The following is a 24269-nucleotide window of genomic DNA, read 5'->3' as shown; positions in this document are numbered from 1 at the left end:
AAATCTGTCTCCTTAATAAGGGTTTCAATTTTCAACCACTATGGATTTCGATTTATTTGGTACCCCCATCGATGTGTACAAATTTGTACAGAAGTTATCCTTGAAAATATTTTTTTGGTAAATCTGACAATTTAGGGGTTTGTGACTCAAGGGATAATGGGGATTTTGAACAACCCTCATTGGAGGGGGACATTTCTCCATTACCCGTTGATTTGTCTGGTTCTGAGAAGTTGCACACATTTAAAGATTTTTGTATGATTCAAGATATGGATGATCTCTTGTCTGAACAGGGGGGCTCTCCTGGGGGATTGTATTGTATGTCTTTATTTATATAGCGCCATTAATGTACATCCTCCATTCCCTCTTTTTCTGAATGGAACTCAGGTTTAAAAAGCAGATCTGTTTTTTATCCTACACACTTGAAGGGTCATTTCTTGACTATGTTTGAAAATGTAGTTATCGGGGACCTTCGTCTTCTAGCACAGAGGTTTTCATTTTCACACTTTGATCATGACAATTTAAGCAAGGATGAAAGAATGGCCTTGAAATCTTTACGAGATAATTCTTTGTTGGTCATCAAAAGTGCTGATAAAGGGGGTGATGTGGTAGTCCAGAGTAGGGCAGACTACCTCAGGGAGGCTTTACGCCAACTTGAGGATTTGTCTTCCTACTCTGTACTACCCTCAGACCCCACTTCTGAGTATATGAAGAGTCGAAGGGATCTTATTGAGTGGCTACAGAAGTTTTGTCCAGGGAAGAGTTTACATTTATTGTCAACCCTCACCCTGTTGTCCCTATCTTCCACCATCCCCCAAAGATCCATAAGACATTGGTCAACCCTCCTGGTCGGCCAATTGTCTCTAGTATTGGATCTTTGGGAGATGGGCTCTCAAGATATATCAATGATTTTTTACAACCATTTGTCAGGAGGCTTCCCTCATTCATTTTGGACTCAGGAGATTTACTGGCTAAATTAAAAGAAGCCCATTGGGACAACCAATACATTTGGGTTACACTAGATGTAATATCTATATGTAGACACATGAAACCCGAAGGGAAGAAAGTCAGGGCTCCACGGATTTGCTCAATAAACTAATTTATTGGCAATAGACTTAACGTTTCGGCCACACAGACCTTTCTCAAAAAGCAGGTGCCATTTCTGCTTTTGAGAAAGGCCTGTGTGGCCGAAACATTAAGTCTATTGGCAATAAATTAGTTTATTGAGCAAATCCGTGGAGCCCTGATTTTCTTCCCTTCGTTATACCCTGGATTGATACAGAGAATCCTGAACCAGGAGCACCGGTAGTTGTATCCCCTTTTTTTCTGATAATAGTGTGCAGCAATTTATCATTCTTCAATTCGACACATGAAACCCTCCACGGTTTTTCTTTCCGGCCCACCACAAAAAGGACTTGACACACCCGGTATCAAAGCATTTTTCTGAGTGCCATTCTGGTGGTGTCAAGAACTTTTCCTTTTTGGGGATTGAGCAGGTTCATAGGAAGACAAGAGGGGGAAACCGTGTGAACCTACTGGACCACAGGGAAGCGTTTTGGATCTTTACATTGAGAACACGCTTCCCTGTTGGGATGAATGTAGAGTGGAATCTTGGTCACTTTCTCAAATAGATTTAACAAGTATTTACAATATTGTTACTTGTATTGTCTTTATTTTTATTTTTTTAAATTATCAAAACTTTATATATATTTCATCCAAATATTTAAATAATGAGAATCATGATAAATTTAATTTTATTTTTGGAAGACCCTTCACTAGTGTATGTGTTTAATTGAATATCAGGAGAAATGGGGACACCACTTCCCTCACCGATGCTACTCAGACTAGATCAGATACAATATTGAGACGTATATACACAACGCAATGTAAGAGAAATCCCACGTGGCCACACTCTATAACACAGTGGTATCCGGACCCTCTATAACCTCTTCACTGAGGAACACTTTGCAAGAAGAAACCGGAACGAATCAAAGCATGACTCACTGTTGGTGTGTGGGATCCTGGCGCTGTCGGCGTGCTCCTACTGAGGTGCTGGCAAAGAACAAATGGAGAGAAGAAGGCGGTGCAGCTGCCTACGTCAGTGGAAAAGACCGGGAATCCTCTGGATCAGCAAACTATACTTTTATTGGCACATTAAACGGCAAAAAATGTCCGCTCTGACATGTTTCGCGCGAGGGATCGCACTTTATCAAAGAGCATACACGGTACATGCTGATCCAGAGGATTCCCAGTCTGTTTTACTGGTGTTTCATTGAATGCATGTGTATTCTGTATTGATGCATGTATATGTGTATTCTGTATTGATTTTGGGATATTTTGCATATGTTGAAGTTGTTTTTGCTTATCTTTATTTTTATATAACAGGGTATGTTCCATAGTACCCGTTTCTCTCCACATAGTGTATCTGCTATGTAAGTCCTGATAAGTTCCAGGCATTAGCAGGTTAATCTATGGACCAGTGACCCCCCTCCCCCCCCTCCCCTCTTCTGCTTCCCTTGAAAGTGAAGTAAGTTAGCTGGTGACTCATGTCCTGTGTACAGCTACTTGTAGGTGGGTACAGTCCATGAGCCCGCTCTTTCCAGAAGTTTCATGGGGAGTAGCCAAAAGTTAGTGGTTCTTCCTCACAGCTCCTCAGGGAGTGAGGAAGGGTCTTCCTCTCAGCCCTTTAGAGAGTGAAGAGCTTCTTCCTTTCAGCTTCTCAGGGAGTGAGGGAGTGCTTCCTCAGGAGAACCTCAGGGAGTGAGGAGGGAGAGAAGGTCCTTGTCCTCTGCTCCTCAGTGAGAGAGGACAGAGCTGTCAGCCTTCCCCATGGCGGGGCAAGCATGCTCACTTTAGGCCGGCTGGCATAGATACCACCAGGATCAGAGCCCTACTGATGGGTATGCACCGAATAGAAAGCCTGGGGCGAGTGGAGAATGAGATGTGCTGCAAAGAAGAGCTGATGCAGCATGCCCTGCAATAAAGTCCGTTCAAAGATACCTCTGCCTCTGGTGTCAGTTCCGGGGCAGGAGGGATATGATTGTGCAGTGATGGAGGCTGACACCTACACCCTGTGAGTTCCATCACCGCTAGAGGTGCTGACACCAACCCAGAAGAACCCAGAGATCTGTTCGAGCCAGTCCTGTTCATGTCTCCTTACCATCTGGCAGACCACTCAGAACTCCTGCAAGCCTAAAGGTAGAGCACCATACACACCTGGTAATATGCCTACTCCCAAACACTGGTCCCTAAGTGAGCTTGGGGGGGGGAAAACCGTGTTACATTTGGAGGTGCTGCTGAGATGGGACTAGACACGCTTTTAGCAGCAGCAGAACGCAGCAGCAGAAAGCAGCAAGAGAAAGGGGTCAGGCCCTTGAGGCTACATCAGGGACCTTGGGCACCCAGCCGAGTTAAGGAAGGGGGGAGTCTCTCACTGAAGCAGCACCAGGGAGGCGATCAGCCCAGAACCTATCCATTAAAAGAGACTGTGTTGGGGCGTTCCCTGAGGGCATGATACCAGGGAACGTGGATACCCTTCATCAGCAGGTATAGTTCTATAGTTGGGGCATACCATGAAGGTATGTTACCAGGGAACGTGAAGACCCTTCTCCAGCAGTATGTGTACCTGTGATTGTGGAACATTATGTTAGCCTGCAGTTTAATATATGTTCCAGGGGCAGAGCTCTAGCCTGCAGTTTAGAGCCTGTTCCAGATTCTAAGATGGCATCCACTGCGCAGTGGTGGAACCATGTGTGTGTGTACTGAAGTCCTCAGGCTTACTCCAAGAAAAATGGGACCGCGTGGGCTGCAGTGCAAAATTTGCAGAAAGTTGCAAACATCAGTTGCAAGCTTTCGGCGCCAAGCAGAGGGTATCGCCCAGTAAGCTATTGGCCTAGGACAGAGCCAAGTCACGCTATCGATCATAGCCCCAGCTCTGAGATTCACCCAGGGGAGGAGCTGTAGAGGAACAGCCAATCAAGGCTGTTGTGCTGGATGAGAGGAGTCTGCAGATCAGACCTCAGAGCCCATTGTACTGTGAGCAGAGCAAGAGAGAGGAGTAACTGACTACAAGTGAGGCTTCACTGTACCCTGATGGCTGTCTCTTCTGAAGTTGCTGATTTGGAGGCCTCTAACAACTCTCTCCCAGACGGCTGCTTGGTGGTGAGAGTTGGAGGAAGATATCACCTACGATGTCTGTGTGCCCATTGTCGCCTGCCTGGAGGGCCTTTTAGCCTGGAAGCACGGTGCCAACACTGTGGCACCTATTATCTGCGGCCTGCTAGCCCAGTGCCTGCAGAGATGTGTCTGTCGCCAGCGCAAACTGTTACCCCGACCGGTGCGGCCTCATTCCAGTTCCCCTCCATCACCGATGCTGCAGGCCCGTGTGCCCTTATGAATGTGGCTGGAGGCTCCGGTGGTCCTGTGCCACCTTATGCTACAACCACTACCTCAGCTTCGAAGCATGCTGTGGGCTCGTGGGCCCTACAACGGCAGTTGCAGCCTTCAATGCTGGTACCATCGGTCCCAGGCCTAGGACCAGTACCTACCTACAATAGGGGTAAGTGGACTGCCCCAGGGGTGTTGGGAGTGGGCCCCCGGGTGACCGCGGAGCATAGTGGTTCTTCCTCTCAGCTCCTCAGGGAGTGAGGAAGGGTCTTCCTCTCAGCCCTTCAGAGAGTGAAGAGCTTCTTCCTTTCAGCTCCTCAGGGAGTGAGGGAGTGCTTCCTCTGAGCTCCTCAGGGAGTGAGGAAGGAGAGAAGGTCCTTGTCCCCTGCTCCTCAGTGAGGGAGGACAGAGCTGTCAGCCTTCCCCATGGCAGGGCAAGCACGCTCACTTTAGGCCGGCTTGCCTAGAGACCACCAGGATCAGAGCCCTACTAATGGGTATGCACCGTCTAGAAAGCCTGGGGCGAGTGAAGAATGAGATGTGCTGCAAAGAAGAGCTGATGCAGCATGCCCTGCAATAAAGTCCGTTCAAAGATACCTCTGCCTCTGGTGTCAGTTCCTGGGCAGGAGGGATATGATTGTGCAGTGATGGGGGCTGACACCCACACCCCATGGGTTCCATCACCGCTGGAGGCGCTAACACCAACCCAGAAGAACCCAGAGACCTGTTCGAGCCATGTCTCCTTACCATCTGGCAGACCACACAGAACTCCTGCAAGCCTACAGGTAGAGCACCACACACCTGGCAATACGCCTATCTCCCAAACACTGGTCCCTAAGTGAGGTTGGGGGGAGGGGGGAACCGTGTTGCATTTATATACAGTATATACTGTATATATTTTTTTCTCAGATTATTTTTATTCATTAAGGTTTAACATTATATTTAATAGTAATAATATTCTTTTTTTTCTGAGTCATCTTATGTACGCATTAAATACACATTATATATATTGATTTACATTTATTAATTAATTGATACGTCATCAAGATTAAGCTTCAGGTATATAGTTATATACACACATTTTGTTTTTAACTAGTTTGTTCTTTATTTTTTATCTTTTCAATGCCTTTAAGTTTTTGTTGTGTAGTCTACTGTATGTCTCTGCAGTCCTTATTGTCATTAATGTTATTATAGGGATTTAGTTTTTGTTTATATTATGTTTATGTGGCCTTTACTATATGGCATAATTTTTTTTTAATCACTTTTTTTTATTGGCAACACTCAAATACAAATGTACATACAGAGTTGTCATGGGCACACAACTTCGTTGACCAATACATTTTCCATTTTCCGAAGAGAAAAGTGAGAAGAACGAGGAACGAGGGGGGGGGGAGACATACAGGCGGGGGAGGAAGGCACGGGTGCGGGGGGGCAGAGGGTGGATGGGAGGGGACCAGTGGGGTGGGGGCAGGTAGTCCTGGTGCCTCCTGCTCCCGTCCTAGTTGGTCTTTTCAGACCTTAGGTCTGAGAATGCTCGGACACTGCGGCCCTAGCCAGAGGTCCCAGGTGTTCCAGAACTGCGGCATGTTTTTGTGGAGCATGGCTGGGAGCTTCTCCATAGACATTACCTTGTCTATCCTTCTGATTACCGTGCTTCTTGCCGGGGCTTTGACCTGTTTCCAGGCCGCCGCGACCGAACATCTGGCCGCTGTCAGAAAAGCGGAAATCAGCCTGGAAAGTGGCGGGTGGAGGCCATCAATGGGTTTGCTCAGCACAAAGGTCAAAGGATCCAGGGGGAGCAGGATCCCCGAGGTCTCACGGATGTGTCTGGATCATGGTCCAGTACCTCTGAATCTCTGGACATGACCACCAAATATGGGCCATGTCCACAATATATGGCATAATTTAGTGTTTGGTATCTGCTTGTTTGATTTATTTCTATTGGGTCTCCTTATGACTAGTGATAGTGGACGTTTCGCCTCTCTGCCTGCCCTTGTAGCAGGGGGATGGGAGGGTGGGGGGTAATGACTGCAGTCCTGTGTTTGGAGGATTTGTATGTGATTTACAGCTTTGCCTTTTTCTTTTTGATCCTTTTGTTGCTCCGTCTCCCTTTCTCTCCCAGAGCAGTGCTGACGTCAAGGGACTTTACTGATCAGTGCGCATGCGCTTTGGGATGTACAGTAATTAGGGCGTGAAATGGAGTACGGAATTAAGGTTTAAAAAGACTGCAGGACATTGTGATTATAACTCCTTGACAAAGAACTTATACTTCAAAACGGAGGTTATCCTCTATGCTTTTGTTATTCCAATAAACCTTTTTGCACCTATTAGATCCTCTCCTTGCTCCTTTTTTGGCTGTGCAATACTCTTCATTCTTCTACTTCTTCTAAGTATGAAGCAGCAAATAAAAAACAACACCGGTGGGTACATGTGCATGTTTCAGACAGGCCTGCAACCCATTATCCCACAGCATACAATGCTTCTACTGCAGTCAGGAAAATGGGCAAATTAAGTGAGAGTGTTTCTGTTGTCAAATTCTATGTTTTTAGGAGATTATAGGTCAGGATTAGGAGCAAATTGAGGATGAAAGACGGGAAGATAGTAGATTGCAAAGGGAGGTTTGGATGAGAGCAGAGAAAGTTAGAAACAGCAGGTTGTATGAATTTTAGAGCATACAGTATACGTTAGGTAACAAAGTAGAGTATGAGAGGACTTGTGATTGGTTAAAGTATAGAGTGTAGGTTGGAGAGCAGGTTGGTGGAGACGGTAAGAGGAGAGCAAGTTGGTAGAAAACAGACTAGTAGAGAGCGGGTCATTGGAGGGTGGGTTACTGGAGAGTAGGTGGCTGAATGATTGGATTAGGGTAGGTTAAGTGGAGAACAGGCTGGTTGTCAGTGGGTTTGTGGAGAGTTGGTTAGTAGAGAACATTGAATTTATTTGACACATATAACAAGACATATCAGATATTCTCGTCTTTCTTTTGCAGGATCTTTGAGTTATGGATAGCCAAATATAGTGGAACTCCTAATACATATCCTGATAACAATGAGCCGGGACAAGGCCCCAACGAGTGCTCCACCCCGTACTTCCCATGTTATAGGAACAAAGATCTCCTCCGGAAGTCAACCGATTTTGGATACAGATATTCAACATACAGTATCAGAAAAGTGCAAAGTTAGAAGAGCAACGAGAGCAGCAGCAACAGGAAGAACCTCAGCAAGAACCATGGCAGGAAGTAGAACCACAACAGTCAAAGGAAGAACAGTAACAAGAACAGCAGCAGCAGCAGCAAGTACAGCAGCCAGAAGAACTACAGCAGGGATAACCGAGTTTACAGCTAATAAATTGGTCTGCTATTGCACCCAACCTGTAGAGACGTCTCATTTTCTTCTCTCTCCCTTTTACTTTTGGGGCTCACCTGCCTCCTGTTTCCACTTAATACAGAGAATATACACACGGGGGTCTGGGGTTTGAGGACTAGACTTTCCTAGTTGCATGGCGCCTGCTTCAGCAAAGGCTTACCTTGTTCACTCCACGCAGCTGGAATAAGCCTGGAACAGGTACCTTTACTCCTCAGAACCAGCCCTCAGCTAGGCTTAGGATACCCTGGCACCGCAATGCCCCTGGGAACCTTACCAGCGCTTCACTGGACCAGTCCCGAGATTATCTATACGTCTAAAAAGACTGAGAGAGACGAGCTCTGATCTGCAGCAGACCCATTTAGGGCCCTCTGTTTTAACATGAACAAAGCCTTTCAGTCACTCAGAGCATGAGAACACGTCCCAACAGCCAATAAGAGTGGGGCTCATCTGGCTAATGATGCCAGAGGAGGGGGCGTGCCAAGCCATCTTGAAAAAAAACGAGTATTGTATGTCTTTATTTATATAGCGCCATAAATGTACATAGCGCTTCACAGTAGTACTACATGTTGTAATCATATAAATAACAAATAATATATAAATAACAGGTCATGGGAATAAGTGCTACAGACATAAAAGTAACATTAAGGAAGAGGAGTCCCTGCTCCGAGGAGCTTACAATCTAATTGGTAGGTAGGGAGAACGTACAGAGACAGTAGGAGGGAGTTCTGGTAAGTGCGTCTGCAGTGGGCCAAGCTTTATGTATCATGTGTTCAGAATATCCACAGTGCTATTCATATGCTTCTTTAAGCAAGTGTGTCTTAAGGTGAGTCTTAAAGGTGGACAGAGAGGGTGCTAGTCGGGTATTGAGGGGAAGGGCATTCCAGGAGTGCAGGGCAGTCAGTGAGAAAGGTTTAAGGCGGAAGAGGGCTTTATATACAAAGGGGGTAGAAAGAAGACATCCTTGAGAAGACGGCAAGATTCGGGATGGTGCATAGCGAGAAATTAGGGCTGAGATTTAAAGAGGGGCAGAAGAGTGTAAAGCTTTAAAAGTGAGGAGGAGAATTGAGTGTGAGATGCGGGATTTGATCGGAAGCCAGGAGAGGGATTTCAGGAGGGGAGACGCGGAGACAGATTTAGGAAAGAGTAGCGTGATTCTGGCAGCAGCGTTTAGGATAGATTGTAGGGGAGACAGGTGAGAGGCAGGTAGGCCGGACAGCAGGAGGTTGCAGTAATCGAGACGGGAGAGAATAAGGGCCTGAGTCAGAGTTTTAGCAGTCGAGTAACAGAGGAAAGGGCGTATCTTTGTGATATTGCGGAGGAAAAAGCAACAAGTTTTAGAAAAGTTTTGAATGTGAGGGGCGAATGTGAGAGAGGAGTCGAGTGTGACCCCTAGGCAGCGTTCTTGGGCTACTGGGTGAATGATCGTAGTTCCAACAGTAATATGGAAGGAGGTAGTAGGGCCAGGTTTGGGAGGAAGTATGAGGAGCTCTGTTTTAGCCATGTTGAATTTAAGGTGACGGAGGGCCATCCAGGATGATATTCCGGAGAGACATTCAGAAACTTTGGCCTGTATGGCAGGTGTAAGGTCAGGGGTTGAAAGGTAGATTTGTGTGTCGTCAGCATAGAGGTGATATTTAAACCCAAAAGATGTGATTAGGTCACCTAGAGAGAGTGTGTAAAGAGAAAAGAGAAGGGGTCCCAGGACAGAGCCCTGGGGTACCCCCACAGAGAGATCAATAGAGGAGGAGGAGGTGTTAGCAAAAGAGACACTGAAAGTACGATGGGAGAGGTAAGAGGAGATCCAGGATAGAGCTTTGTTCCGAATACCAAGAGTATGGAGAATGTGGAGGAGAAGAGGGTGGTCCACGGTGTAAAATGCTGCAGAGAGGTCGAGCAATATGAGCAGAGTGTAATGACCTCTGTCTTTGGCAGCATGGAGGTCGTCGGTTATTTTAGTGAGGGCTGTTTCAGTAGAGTGAGCAATGCAGAAGCCAGATTGTAGAGGGTCTAGAAGAGAATAGGTGTTGAGAAAATGGAGCAATCGAGAGAATACAAGACGTTCAAGGAGCTTGGATGCAAAAGGCAGGAGGGAGACAGGTCGATAGTTACAAGGACAGGTAGGGTCAAGCTAGCTGTTTTTGAGTAATGGTATAACGGTTGCATGCTTGAAGGAGGATGGAAAGGTACCAGAGTAGAGGGAAGAGTTAAAAATCTGTGTGAAAATAGGGATTATAGAAGGAGCAAGAGGTTTTAGGAGATGGGAAGGAATGGGATCAAGAGGGCAGGTGGTAGAGGGAGAAGAGGAGATCATCAGTGACACATCCTCCTCCGAGATAGCAGAAAAAGAGTCAAGAAAGTCTGGAGGAGAGTTAGGAAGTGGTGTGGGATGGGAGGCTTCAACAGATGGGATGTTCTGACGTATGGATTCCACCTTTTCCTTAAAAAAGTCAGCAAAGTCCTGAGGTGAGATGGAGGAAGAAGAGGAGGCAGCCGAGGGTGGTTTGAGTAGAGAGTCAAAGACAGAGAAGAGTTGGCGTGAGTTAGACTTGTGCGTGTTGATTAGTGAAGAAAAGTAGGTTTGTTTAGCTTGAGAGAGGGCAGACTTGAAACAGGACAGCATAAATTTGTAGTGAACCAAGTCTGCGAGTGTTTGAGATTTCCTCCAGAGGCGTTCAGCGGAGCGAGTGGAGGAACGCAGCATGCAAGTGTGGGAATTTAGCCACGGTCTGGGGTTAGAAGGGCGAGGACGGCAGAGAGAAAGCGGGGCATGTAGATCAAGAGAGGAGGATAAGGCAGAGTTGTAGTTCCTGACCAGGTTGTCAATGGGCGGGAAATATGAATTAGCCAATGGGAAACGTGCCCACAAGCAGCATCTTCCCCCCAGCTAACCCATTGTCGGCTTCACTAAATCTGCAGTCACACCAGGGGCCCAGTGGGGTGCCCCTTGTTCTCTGGAACTGGCACCTAGCCTTTCCCTGCTCACCAAATGGTTCTCCCAGCGCTGGACATCCTCACCTTTTTGAACTATGGACTCTATGCAGACTAGCCTTCACCTTAAACATATGCCCGAGCTGCCTGTATAGAGCCTTATAGTAAATGTAAAAACACCATAAGTCATACTTTATTACAGCATACATTTTGGGGTACCTTATATTCGGTTGGGGCACCCACAAACCCAATACAGGTTCTGGGATTCCTTGGCACTAACTGGGGTACCCCCTTAACCTAGGGATTCCCTCAGCTACAGGGATACCTGTTCAGCCCCGTGCCTCATGCACCTTTCTGAGCTATGCTGAAGCAGGGTACCCCATGGGTGAGTCGCGGTTACGTTTTTAAGGGAAGATATTGCCAGGGCAATGTGTTTACATGTATCCGAAAATCAGGCATGATTGTCAGTTACATTTATCGGGGAACCGGTAACTCTGGTCCCTGACCTGATATGCACATTCTGACCCCACTTTCTCTGCAAACGCCCCCTTAAAACTCCGGCACCAGAAATCCCTGTGTGATTGCACGCCCGGAAAGGGAAAAACACAAACAATACTTTTAATACATATGTAACGGGTGTATCCCTCTGGCCTGACCCACCCAATCTCATATTGGCCCGTGTAGTCTAACCAGTCTCCCATTACAAGGCGTGTGTGGTGGTGCACCTGCAAGTAACAGGACTCTTGAGTCTCCCGCTTGGTGTTATTAGGGGATGTCATCAGGACAGGTAGCTGAGATAGTGGGTACGAGTCCAACTTACATCATGTGCAGCGCCTCCACCTCATCAGGATCTGTGCTTCTGCAGGGAGATGGTCCTGTTGAGGAACTCCTTCTTGGTGCCATCCACTGTTGAGTAATCTCACACTCACACAGTGGGGTTCTTTTTCTCAAGGACATCTTTATTGAATACAGGGATGTAGCAGACTGCCCCATGCAGCTGCCGGCTCTAGCCGCACATCTTTCCGTGCTGTCCCTTTGCCAGGTACGCCCTCCCGTATTGAAGTGGGATTCCCTTTCTCCTAGGGAGATCACCGCTGCGCCAGGTCCCTGGACACAGTATGGCATAGACAAACTTGATTGACCACTCTGCTACCGCTAGTTACTGCACTAGGGTCACAAAAGTGGTTCTTCAATCTCTGTACCTTCTGGTTACTATTTCTCCCCCAACAACAACACTAACTGTCAGTGTTGTGCCCTTTATACCTCAGGGGCAGGCGCATCTCTGAGGTCACTATCCAGGGACTCAGAGCGTACAGCCACTCCCTTCCTTACACAGGGCACCACACTAGGGTGTGAGGGAAAACCTCTATAACTACTGTTGGCAGGCCTGTATTTACCAGGACTTACTGCCAACAGGGAAGAGGTATGCAGTCATTATTATGCATGGCTACATACTCCCCCTGGTTGATACCCACCGTCCCGGCTGGGACCTAAATTTGGTGTACCTTGCGCCAGGAAACACTGCAAAAGAACACACAAATAACATAGCAAACATCATCACATGAACATAATAATGTAAGCCTAGTACACTCACTGACCAGCAAGGAGCGCTAAAGAAAACAACAGACCACTCTATTGGATACTCAATAATAATGCCGAGGATCGGGCTTCTTCACCTCTCGCCCCGCGGCATCATGTACAGTCACGCTGTATTCTCTGGGTACTCCTCGCTCATTGCAGTATACCACCTTGTGCATATATACACTGCGCCCTATCTTCCATACCCTCATCAGTTGAGCTACCCTCTGCTCGGCCTGTATCCCTTTTATGGCTCCCCCTCTCTCCACGATATAATACTGTATATCAGTTTTGAGCCATCTCTCCCTATTCTCCTCTATCTCTCGCATTAGAGGTTCAGGGACATAAGGGTAATCAAGCCCATGGGACTTCCTATACTTCGCCGCAATAGCCCGTTCAGCTCGACACAACCTGGTCAAGCCACCTTGCCCAGCAGCCCCGGGCAACACCCATGACAGGGGCTCATCCGTTTCTACCGATCATCCAACCCTGCGGACCCCTTAGGAATAATAAGGCCTGCCTGGATTCGATCCCACCTTACCCTTAGGGCCCTAAGGTATGACTCGTCGTCAAAGTCACCGGCAGCCCACCAGTGATCAACCACCCCCTCCCTCTCTAAATTAAAGCGGGTGCGGTCAAACCATGGTACATACCCCTCGTACAATGGGGCCCACCACCTAGTCTCCTTCCGTTCCTCGGAGCTAGGGTCTGTACTCTCTTCTATGGACTCCTCCTCAGGCCCACCAGAAGAGACCCCAGATGTACCCTCAGATCTCTCATTAACTCGTTTATGCTGAGAGAGGTTTCGTACGGTGATACTAAGCCCACTAGGGCAATCGCTGGATACCGACACTTGCCGGGACATACTCCCTCCTCCCTCCGACCCATCATCCGACGTACCCAAGTCCAGGCTTCCAGTCCGATCATCGGAAGGACCCCGTGACTCCCCGGACAACCCTAAGCTGGAACTGGACCCAAATAAAATAGTGACGGGTACAGGGGCTTTAACTAGGGCCTTGGGGCTAACCTTGGGTGTGGACGGGGTTTGGGGACGGGACCGAACAGTAGGTACTGACAGGGTTTCGACCTGCTCTCCAGCGATACCTGTCTTAACGTCGCCACAAAGTCCATTCTTGTCTCCTTCAGCGGGGCCTTTGGTTCTGCACTTCGAGCGCCCGTTCCCCCGTATAGTAGGGGATCGTTTCCCGCTGCTGGACCGCAGAGGCGCCACCATCTCCCACTCGGTGCCGCTCTGATCCTCCGGAACCACTTCCGCACACGCACGTGCTGCGACGCCATCTTGGGATGGATCCCCAATCGAGATCTCTTCTTCCACCATGACATCCGGCAACGCCCGTCTGCTGCGCGATCCAGTCTGGCTCTGGACTCGCTCCTCCGGCTCTTCCTCCCCTCGGTTCTGCAACAGGCACGGTGTCTTAGTACCTCGCAGGGTCGGGGTTGATCGACCCGCATCCGATCCACTAGTCACCACGGCAGTGGGACTCCGGCGATCGGATGGTCACGGTACGGGAGACACTCGACTCCGCGTCTCCACACCACGAGGAAGTTCGTCCCTCCATGGCGTACCAATGGTATGACAATCTCGTCTGATGACTGTCTTACTCGCCAGCCTTGCACACTCCTCGTCCGAGGATTCCAGTTTGCAATTCGGCCGAGGCATCCCAGTAGGAGACCGGCGATGGGCTCCTCGGTGATCACCTCTCCGATGACTGAATTTCTCCGTCGGAAGCCCCAGAGCTGACTCCGACTCTGCGGGACTGGCACTCTTGTTCCAGAGAGCTCCCGGCTGATCTTGTATTGGAATCGGGACATTCCCGGCCACTCCCACAGCTTGCACCGGTACGAATGTGGTCATTGGCCACATGTACTGCAGTCCGCAGTGGGGCATCGGGCCTCGCTGCCCACGGCTCCGCCCGGCAGTCTGCACTGCAGGCAAAGACACGCCACAGTCTCCACACCCTCCACCCGGATTATCAGGAAGCCTCCTGGAGCCGAATAAGGGTGAGTGGAAATCACAGGACCTTGGTCCACTTTGTCAGCAGCTTTAGCCATCTTTACCAGCGGAGGCACTCGTCTCAGAGGTCTATACTGATCAATGGCTCTTCGCAACTGAAAGGCATGGGCTGATGTAGCAACCCTTCCTCCCATTTTCTCTGTCGACATCCGGTGTAACCGCAAACCACTCCCCCTGGTTGAAACTAGGGGGATGTCTCGTAGATTTGTAGGCTGACCCAGCACAGGTGCGGAGTGAGTCATAGTCCATGAGGGCGCGGCTCCAGCTTTCGCGCCAAACTCCTCAGCGGGGTGGAGTTTTCTGGTTGGCGCCAATCCTGGCCAACATTTAGCAGACTGCAAAGTTGCAAGACTTTCTGCAGCATGCCCACGCGGCGTCCCGGGAACGCGGGAACCGCCATCTTGGTAAGCATTGTCTTTTCTTTCATTGAAGGCAGCGTCTGGCTGTTTGTTAATTGGGGTATAACAAAGTCCATTTCGTTCCTCCCATCGGATTACACTGTCCTGCTCATTATTCTCAGAGGTATCATCCCGAGAACAACAACACGACAAACACGGCGCAGCCACGGCTTTCACGCCATTCCACAACAAACTCACAAAAGTCTCTTCTGTAGCTTGTTCTTCATCCACGCACAGTTCAAATGCGTGTTCTTCCTCTGACCGCAATCCTGGACCTTCTGCTCTATGCAGATCCTCCATTCTTGTGGTTCTCTCTCTCCGCCATCCTGGACCTTCTGTTCTGTACAGATCCTCCATTCTGACAGGTCTCTCGTGATCGTTGAACACCGATTTTCTGTACGTGGAGCTCCGCTCTGCGGGGCAGCTACCACATCTGTACAATAAACATGCCTTGTGCACCACCTTGTGTACCTAACGTAGATCTGACTCGTGTTTGCACTACCTCAGGCTAGGCTCACTCTTTCTGTGTCTACTGTAACACGTTCCTCCAGTCTGTGCTCCTTGGTAAGTGATCTGGAATGGAGACTAGAGTACTCTGGCTCTTCCATGCAGTACTTTGGGCGTCGACCTACTTTTGGCTAGCCTAGTGCGGACCCGTCCAGAATTCCTGCTCTCAGTTACCAGTTTACCACTTAGGCGTCCCCCGCTAGCGCTACCTCAAGGCGACTAGAACAGCAATAGCCCCCGGCTCCAGACTCACTAACCCCTTACGGACCCAAGGCGTCTTTGCGGCATGCAGCTCCAGCATCTCCCTGACTACCCCTGGCTCCGTCCCACGCAGCACAAAGTGGCAGCAGACACTTCTCTCTTTCCTAATGTGTGCCTAGCAAAATCCTGTCCTGTTGACAGGTATCTCAGCAGCGCCTCCAATTGTAACGGGTGTATCCCTCTGGCCTGACCCACCCAATCTCATATTGGCCCGTGTAGTCTAACCAGTCTCCCATTACAAGGCGTGTGTGGTGGTGCACCTGCAAGTAACAGGACTCTTGAGTCTCCCGCTTGGTGTTATTAGGGGATGTCATCAGGACAGGTAGCTGAGATAGTGGGTACGAGTCCAACTTACATCATGTGCAGCGCCTCCACCTCATCAGGATCTGTGCTTCCGCAGGGAGATGGTCCTGTTGAGGAACTCCTTCTTGGTGCCATCCACTGTTGAGTAATCTCACACTCACACAGTGGGGTTCTTTTCTCAAGGACATCTTTATTGAATACAGGGATGTAGCAGACTGCCCCATGCAGCTGCCGGCTCTAGCCGCACATCTTTCCGTGCTGTCCCTTTGCCAGGTACGCCCTCCCGTATTGAAGTGGGATTCCCTTTCTCCTAGGGAGATCACCGCTGCGCCAGGTCCCTGGACACAGTATGGCATAGACAAACTTGATTGACCACTCTGCTACCGCTAGTTACTGCACTAGGGTCACAAAAGTGGTTCTTCAATCTCTGTACCTTCTGGTTACTATTTCTCCACCAACAACAACACTAACTGTCAGTGTTGTGCCCTTTATACCTCAGGGGCAGGCGCATCTCTGAGGTCACTATCCAGGGACTCAGAGCGTACAGCCACTCCCTTCCTTACACAGGGCACCACACTAGGGTGTGAGGGAAAACCTCCATAACTACTGTTGGCAGGCCTGTATTTACCAGGACTTACTGCCAACAGGGAAGATGTATGCAGTCATTATTATGCATGGCTACACATACAATACCTTGGAATGGTGCAATGTTACTGGGACCAAGAGCTAACTCTCTTGGACTCTTACACTCGGGTCAGGGGTAACCAAAACGGGTTTAACCGTTATTTGAGAGCCTGGTTACCCCCTACCGTCACACATATTTATAAAAAATCAGATAAAATACATTAAAAAAAACATACATTTGAATAAATATGTGTAGCGGTCATGTAAAATGGCTACAGTCATCTCTCCTGCTGACAGTAAGGCCTGGTAAGTTGTGGGCATGCCAGCAGTAATTATGGAGGTTTGCCCTCACACCCTGGTGGGGTGCCCTGTGTATGGATGGGAGTAGTCACATGCTCTGACTCCATGGTTAGTGATGTCAGAGGTGTGTCAGCTTCCAGAGTGTACATAAGGCACAGCACTGAGTCTAAAGTTAGATCTGCGTCCAGTTCTGCTAAGAGGAGGAGGAGTTCTGGCAGGAGTTCAAGTTCTAGTACTAGCCTGAGTTACTGAGAGTTCTAGTTATGTTATAGTAACTGAAGAGGAGACTGTGTCCAGGGACCTGGCACAGGGCGGTGATCCCTGCGGGGATAGGGAATCCCTATCTAAGGAGAGATACACCTTTTAAAGGGAGGCACTGACTGGACATGAGTGGCTATATATCTACTGTGAGGGGCAGCTAGCCCACTCAGGCAATAAAGATGTTCCCAATCACAAACCCTCTCGTGTACATGTGTGGAGTGACTGTACAGAGAGGAGCACCACGGAGGAGTTCCTCAACAGGATCATCCCCATGCGGATGCAGGGACCCTGATGAGGTGGAGGCGCTGCACTGGAACTTGGTGAGACTCAGCACACTACCTCAGCTGCCTGTCTGGACGGGTCCTCCCCACACACCATCATGCGGGAGACTCAGGAGTCCTGTTGCCAACAGGTGCACCACCAGACACTACCACACTGTAATGGGGGCCGGTTAGACCACAGGGGCCAATGTGAGATTGGGTGGGTCAGGCCGGTTCAGAAATACCGTTACATTTGGAGGCGAGCTGCTGAGATCAGATCTGTCATCAGGACAGGCTCTAGCTAGGCACACTGGGAAACAGGGAGAGAGTCTGCTGCCACTCTGTGCTGCGTAGGGACGGACCTAGGGTTGGTCAAGGGGCTGACGGGATATTGTCAGTTCGCAGGGACGACCTAGGGGCCTGAAAGGAGTGAGGGGTCTGGAGCCGGGCTATAGCTGACCGAGTCACCTTGAGGTAGTGCTAGTTGGTAGGACGCCAGAAGGGATAGCCTTGGTCAGGAATCCTGGAGAGGGTCTGCGCTAGGCTGACCAAGAGAGGTAGATGCCCCAAGTACTCCATGGCAGAGCCAGAGTACCTAGCCCATTCCAGACACTTACCATAGGGAGCACAGACTGGGAGGAAGGAGTCACAGCAGACACTGAGAGAGTGAGCCTAGCCTGAGGTAGTGCAACATGAGTCCAGCCTAGATCAGGTACACATGTGGTGGTGCATCTGAGCAATCTTTATTGTACTGATGTGGAGGCTGCCCCGCAGAGCGGAGCCCCATGTACGATAACTGTTACGAGAGAATGGAGGATCCGCGTGGTGCGGAGAACACAAAATGGCGACCAGAGGCTGATGGGGAGGGCATCCGTGGCGTGCGCCCCACTGAAGAGCAAACTGTCGCCGAGTTATCGTTAACCAATCTGCTCTGGAGCGGAGCCAAGGCCGTGGCTGCCCCGTTTTTATCCTGTCTGGGACACCGAGGGGCCACCCTTGAAGAGTGTGAGGAAATTGTGATAATTGGGGGAGAACCCCGCGAGGAGAGCAAACAAACTGACTTTTTGGGCTTAAAAGCCAACCAAAATGGCGGTTCCCGCTTGCTAGGGAAACCGCATGGGGCAGTCACAGAGAAAATGGCTGATGCAGAACTTGCAAAGAGCTGGCCGGGAATGGCGCGAACAGCAGAGCCCCGCCCTGATGGGGGGCATGGCGCGATAGCTATGGCTGCGCCTTCATGGACAGTGACTCACTCGGCCCCTGTGCTGAGTCAACCGCTTAGTCTATGGGACCCTCCCCTGATTTCCACCAGGGGGAGTGACTTTCAATTATGGCCTGTGGGAATGCACCCACTGGGCCCAGGGACTGATATCCAGACGGCGCCACTACAAAAAGTAGTTCCGGCCGCGGAAATGATTTGCAAGAAAGAGGGATATTTTGCACGCAAAGCCGCTGCAAGGAGAAGGCGGGAACTAGCCGCGGGAAAAGAATCCAGCTCTGAGGAGGAAACTGGCGCGAAAACGCAGACCGCGCCCACCAGGACTGAGAGAGGCGCGGCCTTAATTAAGGGGCATGCTATTCCCCTGTGGGACCCGCCCATAATTGCAACCCCTGGGGGCGGGTTTCAGCTATGTCAGCGGAAGGAGGAGCCGAAGCAGGAAGTGGCTGGCCCAGAAGCTTCTACCGGTCAGTCACGAGGAACCACTGACCTGGAGAGACCCACACTGAAAGTGGTCCCCACAAAGAGAATGGCCTGCCCCTCCGCTGTGGGAACTATGGTCTCCACCCAGCCCTACTCAGTACCCGGCGGGCTACTAGTAGTAAGGGTGGCTAACACCGAGACGGTGGTCGGGCTCTGCCTACAATGCGGGCTGCCCGGAGGCACTGTCAACACGGCGGCACGTTGCCCACATTGCGGGACATTATATCTGTGGCCCATGCCCACATTTATACCCATTCAACCTGCTGACCCCCCGGGGGACATGGCTAAGCGCTCCGCCGAGTCCCCTGGCACACTATGGCTCAACCGTGCGAGTCCCGGAGAAAGGGGACTGGAGTCGACCAAGTCGGCTGGGTCAGTATCGACCGAGGCGGTCGGGTCGCTTCCCGACCGTGCAGAGACAAGAATTTCGCCCCGCTCAGTGACCCCGAGATCCGGGAAGGGAGATTACTCAGACGAGGACCTCCGTGAACTAGCGGTGGCGAAATCGGGATCCAAGAGGGACCCAGGACGGACGACACCCCGTGGGGTGAGTGGCAGCTGTCAGAAAGACAGAACGTCCCCCGCAGATCGGCGAGCCGAGAGACGGAGTCCCTCCGCCTCAGAACGTGGCGGCGACGGACGAGAGACGCCGGCACCCCTGCGGACGGGTAAGAGGAGTCCCTTCACTTACCTTGCCCCAGCAGACGGTGTAGGAGCAGAAGGGCCGTGCCAGGCCCGAGGCGCACGTGGAGAGACGGCATCACTTCCGGTGAAGACGACGGCAGAGCTTCCGGATGTCGTCATCGAAGAAGAGATCCCGAATGAGGGTCCAACCCGCGATGACGGTGTTTCCGGTTCCGGGGAGGACATCACTTCCGGTGGCGACAGCGGAACCGCTGGGAACAAAGCAGCGACGCTTCGGCGATCGGGGGAAGGTCCCCGATCACCTCCAAGGCCCAGAAGTTGGATGGGCGATCCGAGGACTGAGGAGGGTGAGATATCCTCATTGGACCAGTCTACGGACAGCCAGGAACGGGTCGTAACCCCGTGGGGGCCTATCACTCGCCCCTATGCCCCATCCCCTGGCCTAGATAAAGCCCCTGCCCCTGTCACCTGTTCCACGGGATCCCCGCCTAGCCTGGAACTCATGGACATACCTTCGGGGGGGGGAGGAGAGACGGACTGGGGAAAGACAGCGCAGTGGCGCTACGGAGGGCGATTCTCGGGGAGGGGGAGAGTTGAGAGTGGCCGCGGTAGGCCGGTGGTTGCCCCCTGCAGTTCCTGCAACGGTGAAAAAGGCCCCGGGATCTTATAGGTGGTCTGTACCGCGATCTGAACGGTCGTCGGGGGTATTTTCCCTTGAAGATGATAGGGAGTCAGGGGGGGTCACATAAATTTAGAGAGAACCGTTGGTGGGCCCCACTATTCGAAGGGTACTCCGCATGGATGGACCGCACTCGGTTCCTCATCCGGCGAGAAGATGTAGTGGATTACTGGTGGGCTGTGGGAGAATTTACACCTGAGCAAAGGGACAGAGAGTTGCAAGAGCGGTGGCTGCAGATTGAGCATAGGGAGATAGAACCCATGGGTCCTAGTATCCTATCAGACCCCGTGGACCCTGATGAGCCCCTATCATGGGTGTTACCTGGGAGGGCAGGTAAGGCTGACCTGACCAGGATAAGTAGGGCCGAGAGGACCATAATGGCTCGGTATAAATCATCCCACGGGTTGGAGTACCCGTATGTCCCTGAGCCTCTTATGGACGAAATAGAGGAAAACAGAGATAGGTGGCTTAGGGAGGCCATTGAAATGCATTTAGTAGGAAGAGGAAGTGCAGTAGTAGGGAAGAAGGCCGAGGAGCGGATAGAGCACTTAGTGCGTGTATGGGGCATTGGTAGAAACATTTATAAACACAGGGTGACATATAGGCCTGAGAGGGGACTGCCTAGGCACTATCACGTCACGGTCATAGACATGGGCGGTAGAGAGGTCAAGAAACCTGACCCGAGTCACTATTTTTAGGGCGTACTACTACATTACGCGGGTTCGTGGCTGCTGGTCGGGGCGGGCTTGGCGGATTGTACTGTAGACATTTTGTTATGTACCATGGAAATTTGTATGTGAAGTTAACCTAATTATGTGTTGTATTTCAGTGCTTCCTGGAAAAGGGGTATACAAATTTAGGTCCCAGCGAGGACGATGGGATTCACCAGGGGGAGAATGTAGCGGTCATGTAAAATGGCTACAGTCATCTCTCCTGCTGACAGTAAGGCCTGGTAAGTTGTGGGCATGCCAGCAGTAATTATGGAGGTTTGCCCTCACACCCTGGTGGGGTGCCCTGTGTATGGATGGGAGTAGTCACATGCTCTGACTCCATGGTTAGTGATGTCAGAGGTGTGTCAGCTTCCAGAGTGTACATAAGGCACAGCACTGAGTCTAAAGTTAGATTTGCGTCCAGTTCTGCTAAGAGGAGGAGGAGTTCTGGCAGGAGTTCAAGTTCTAGTACTAGCCTGAGTTACTGAGAGTTCTAGTTATGTTATAGTAACTGAAGAGGAGACTGTGTCCAGGGACCTGGCACAGGGCGGTGATCCCTGCGGGGATAGGGAATCCCTATCTAAGGAGAGATACACCTTTTAAAGGGAGGCACTGACTGGACATGAGTGGCTAGATATCTACTGTGAGGGGCAGCTAGCCCACTCAGGCAATAAAGATGTTCTCAATCACAAACCCTCTCGTGTACATGTGTGGAGTGACTGTACAGAGAGGAGCACCACGGAGGAGTTCCTCAACAGGATCATCCCCATGCGGACGCAGGGACCCTGATGAGGTGGAGGCGCTGCACTGGAACTAGGTGAGACTCAGCACACTACCTCAGCTGCCTGTCTGGATGGGTCCTCCCCACACACCATCATGCGGGAGACTCAGGAGTCCTGTTGCCAACAGGTGCACCACCAGACACTACCACACTGTAATGGGGGCCGGTTAGACCACAGGGGCCAATGTGAGATTGGGTGGGTCAGGCCGGTTCAGAAATACCGTTACATATGTATGATGTGTAATTGCATCATCCATGTACACTGGCGACACACTTTATTCGAGCTTGGCTAGTCCCTCGAATTCGGGTATACCCGGGTGTATTGAGGTTTGTGACTGTTTTCTGCCCGAGTACATTGAGTTATTTTCCAAGCAGGGATTGAAGCATTTTATTCCCGCTGGCTGCAATACTGCACAGTATATATATATAAACTGCATTACAATTCATGAATTTATGCCATCTGGTAGACACGCGAAGCATTGCAGCCTATTAAATCCTAATCATTATCATTTAACAGATCAGCCGCCCATCAGCCAGGCACGAACCCAGGCTGGGAAGGCAAATGCAACGGGGCTTGTCAGAGGTTAGGAGCGGCGCATTCCAGGTATCTGCCAGGTACATACCGGGTATTTGCTCGAATAAAGTGTGTCGGTGCAGTATTGTGTTTATCAAAGTCATGTACAGATGCAGCCACCAGTATCTGATCACTTGCCTTGGAAAATCTGGGGCAATTTACCAATAAACGGCAACATTTCTGGGAGATTTCTGCAGCCAGACTAATGGCCCATCGGTTTAACACAGCGGGGGGTCCTTGCCGTCCTATTCAAACTGAATCAAACTGAATGGGACTGAAGGGACCCCCGCTGTGTTAATCCGATGGGCCATTAGTCTGGCAGCAGAATCTCCCAGAAAGGTTGAGACATGTCTTAGTTTTTTGATCGGATGCTGGTGGCTGCTTCTGTATCTGCACCTAGATATCTCAGAAAGACAAGGAGAATTGAATGGGTTAATTCTCCCTTCTTATCCATTTCTGCCTGACTAATGGTTTAGGTGATTTCACACATCACTGCTATTATTTAGTTCATATGATTGTAATTACATTCTAGTTGTGGATAATGGAACAGCTGAGAACCCAGGTTGTTTAAGGGTTACCTGCAAGGGACAACTTAAACTCCTGAGGAAGCCGAGTGAATCCGCGAAACATGTTCCAGATTTCCTGGTCGGCAGGGAGAACTGAGGAGACGCGTCTGCATTTCCCGGACAACCGAGACCAGAAGTGCTGACTGCGGCCAGACGCCGAAAGGCAGTGGTGGCGGTGAGATCATGGCAAGGCTGTCCCTTTAGAGATTTTCTCCGCCAATATTTTAAAAGGTTTATTTTATGTGAGTGCGCATATTTTAAATTTGTCCGGATAACATGTGTCTATACTATCTGCACTATTGCGTTTTTCTCCGCTTTCCCGTGAGATCGATTGCAGGTCACAGATTGATAACTGACACTTGAACAAATGACCACCAGGGGTCACTAAAAGCCCTATAATTGCACTCCAAAGTCACAGCACCCAAGGTAGAGGTGTTGTTATATTGAATTCTATTGTCAAATAGATAGGGCAAAAAAAGGGAGGGTCCGAGACCACCTCGTAACGGACTCAAACCAGTCCAGTATTAAAATAAATAAAAAATAACATTGTTAACATTTTATTAGTCTCTATATAGAGACAAAAAACAAGCAAATACTTTTATATACAATAAAGATTAAAAAATCTCCCAATGGGAGAGACGGCAAAAAGCTAGGAGTATGATCTGTGTATATACTACTACTAGGAGTAAATGTCCTATAAGGGAGAAGTTCGTAGGAAGTAGATGAAGTTACCGTACATGCTCAGTAAATACTGTTTATTCCCATTGTGTGTATTTACTGTATGTGGGTTCTGGTGAGGGCACACTCCCACCCCGCTGGGATCCCTCATCAGTGGAGGCGCTGCACCGAGTGTAAGTATATACCCCAGGTTCCCCGTGGTGGAGGTTCAGGCCTCCTGTTAGCCTCACAGGTGACATCAGCACGCGTAGTTGTAATACCCCAGGGGTATCAGGGCTACATGTACAATTATTGTAAATCAATACTCTATTCTATACAGCCTCCCTCTAGATAATTGTTTAGCGGCCTTGACCCAGAACCTTGCATTTGTCCATCACTTTCTGTAAATACAATCCTTCCATGGATTAATTCTTCTCCGTTAGACACATTTTCATAGTATACGTCCCATCTGAACATAGCTATAGATCTATTTGTTTGTGTTGTCAATTGGGAGATGGAGGGGGGTCTGGATCTAATCCAACAGTCCATAATACACTTTTTTGCCAAAAGGAGAATGAGGTCTATCAAGGTTTGGTCTGGGTTTGGACGAGTAAACCAGGGGGTCATGACCCCAAACAAACAGGGCCTATAATCTGTATTTATCTTCCTGTTTAACAGCCTGCTCAGTAGTTGGGTGATTTTATTCCAGAAGTATCTGATCTTGCCACATTCCCATATACAATACAAAAAATTGG

The 24269-nt window shown here is 49.8% G+C and overlaps 1 protein-coding gene across 1 annotated transcript in view; it reads left to right on the top strand.

Annotated features, from left to right (window-relative positions):
- The window catches only part of LOC142488014 (tyrosinase-like), a 31198-nt gene extending 23559 nt beyond the window's left edge, over window positions 1-7639 (top strand). Inside the window, exon 5 of the mRNA XM_075588342.1 lies at window positions 7370-7639. Within this exon, the coding sequence (XP_075444457.1) occupies window positions 7370-7562 (193 nt within the window). The 3' untranslated portion in view covers window positions 7563-7639. The remainder of the gene's footprint in view (window positions 1-7369) is intronic.
- Window positions 7640-24269: the final 16630 nt, after the last annotated feature.

This window comes from Ascaphus truei, chromosome 2, assembly GCF_040206685.1.
Source record: "Ascaphus truei isolate aAscTru1 chromosome 2, aAscTru1.hap1, whole genome shotgun sequence".
In the NCBI taxonomy this organism is placed as follows: domain Eukaryota; kingdom Metazoa; phylum Chordata; class Amphibia; order Anura; family Ascaphidae; genus Ascaphus; species Ascaphus truei.
The sequence above is the reverse complement of the archived record's forward strand: the minus strand, read 5'-3'. Positions and strand labels throughout refer to the sequence as shown.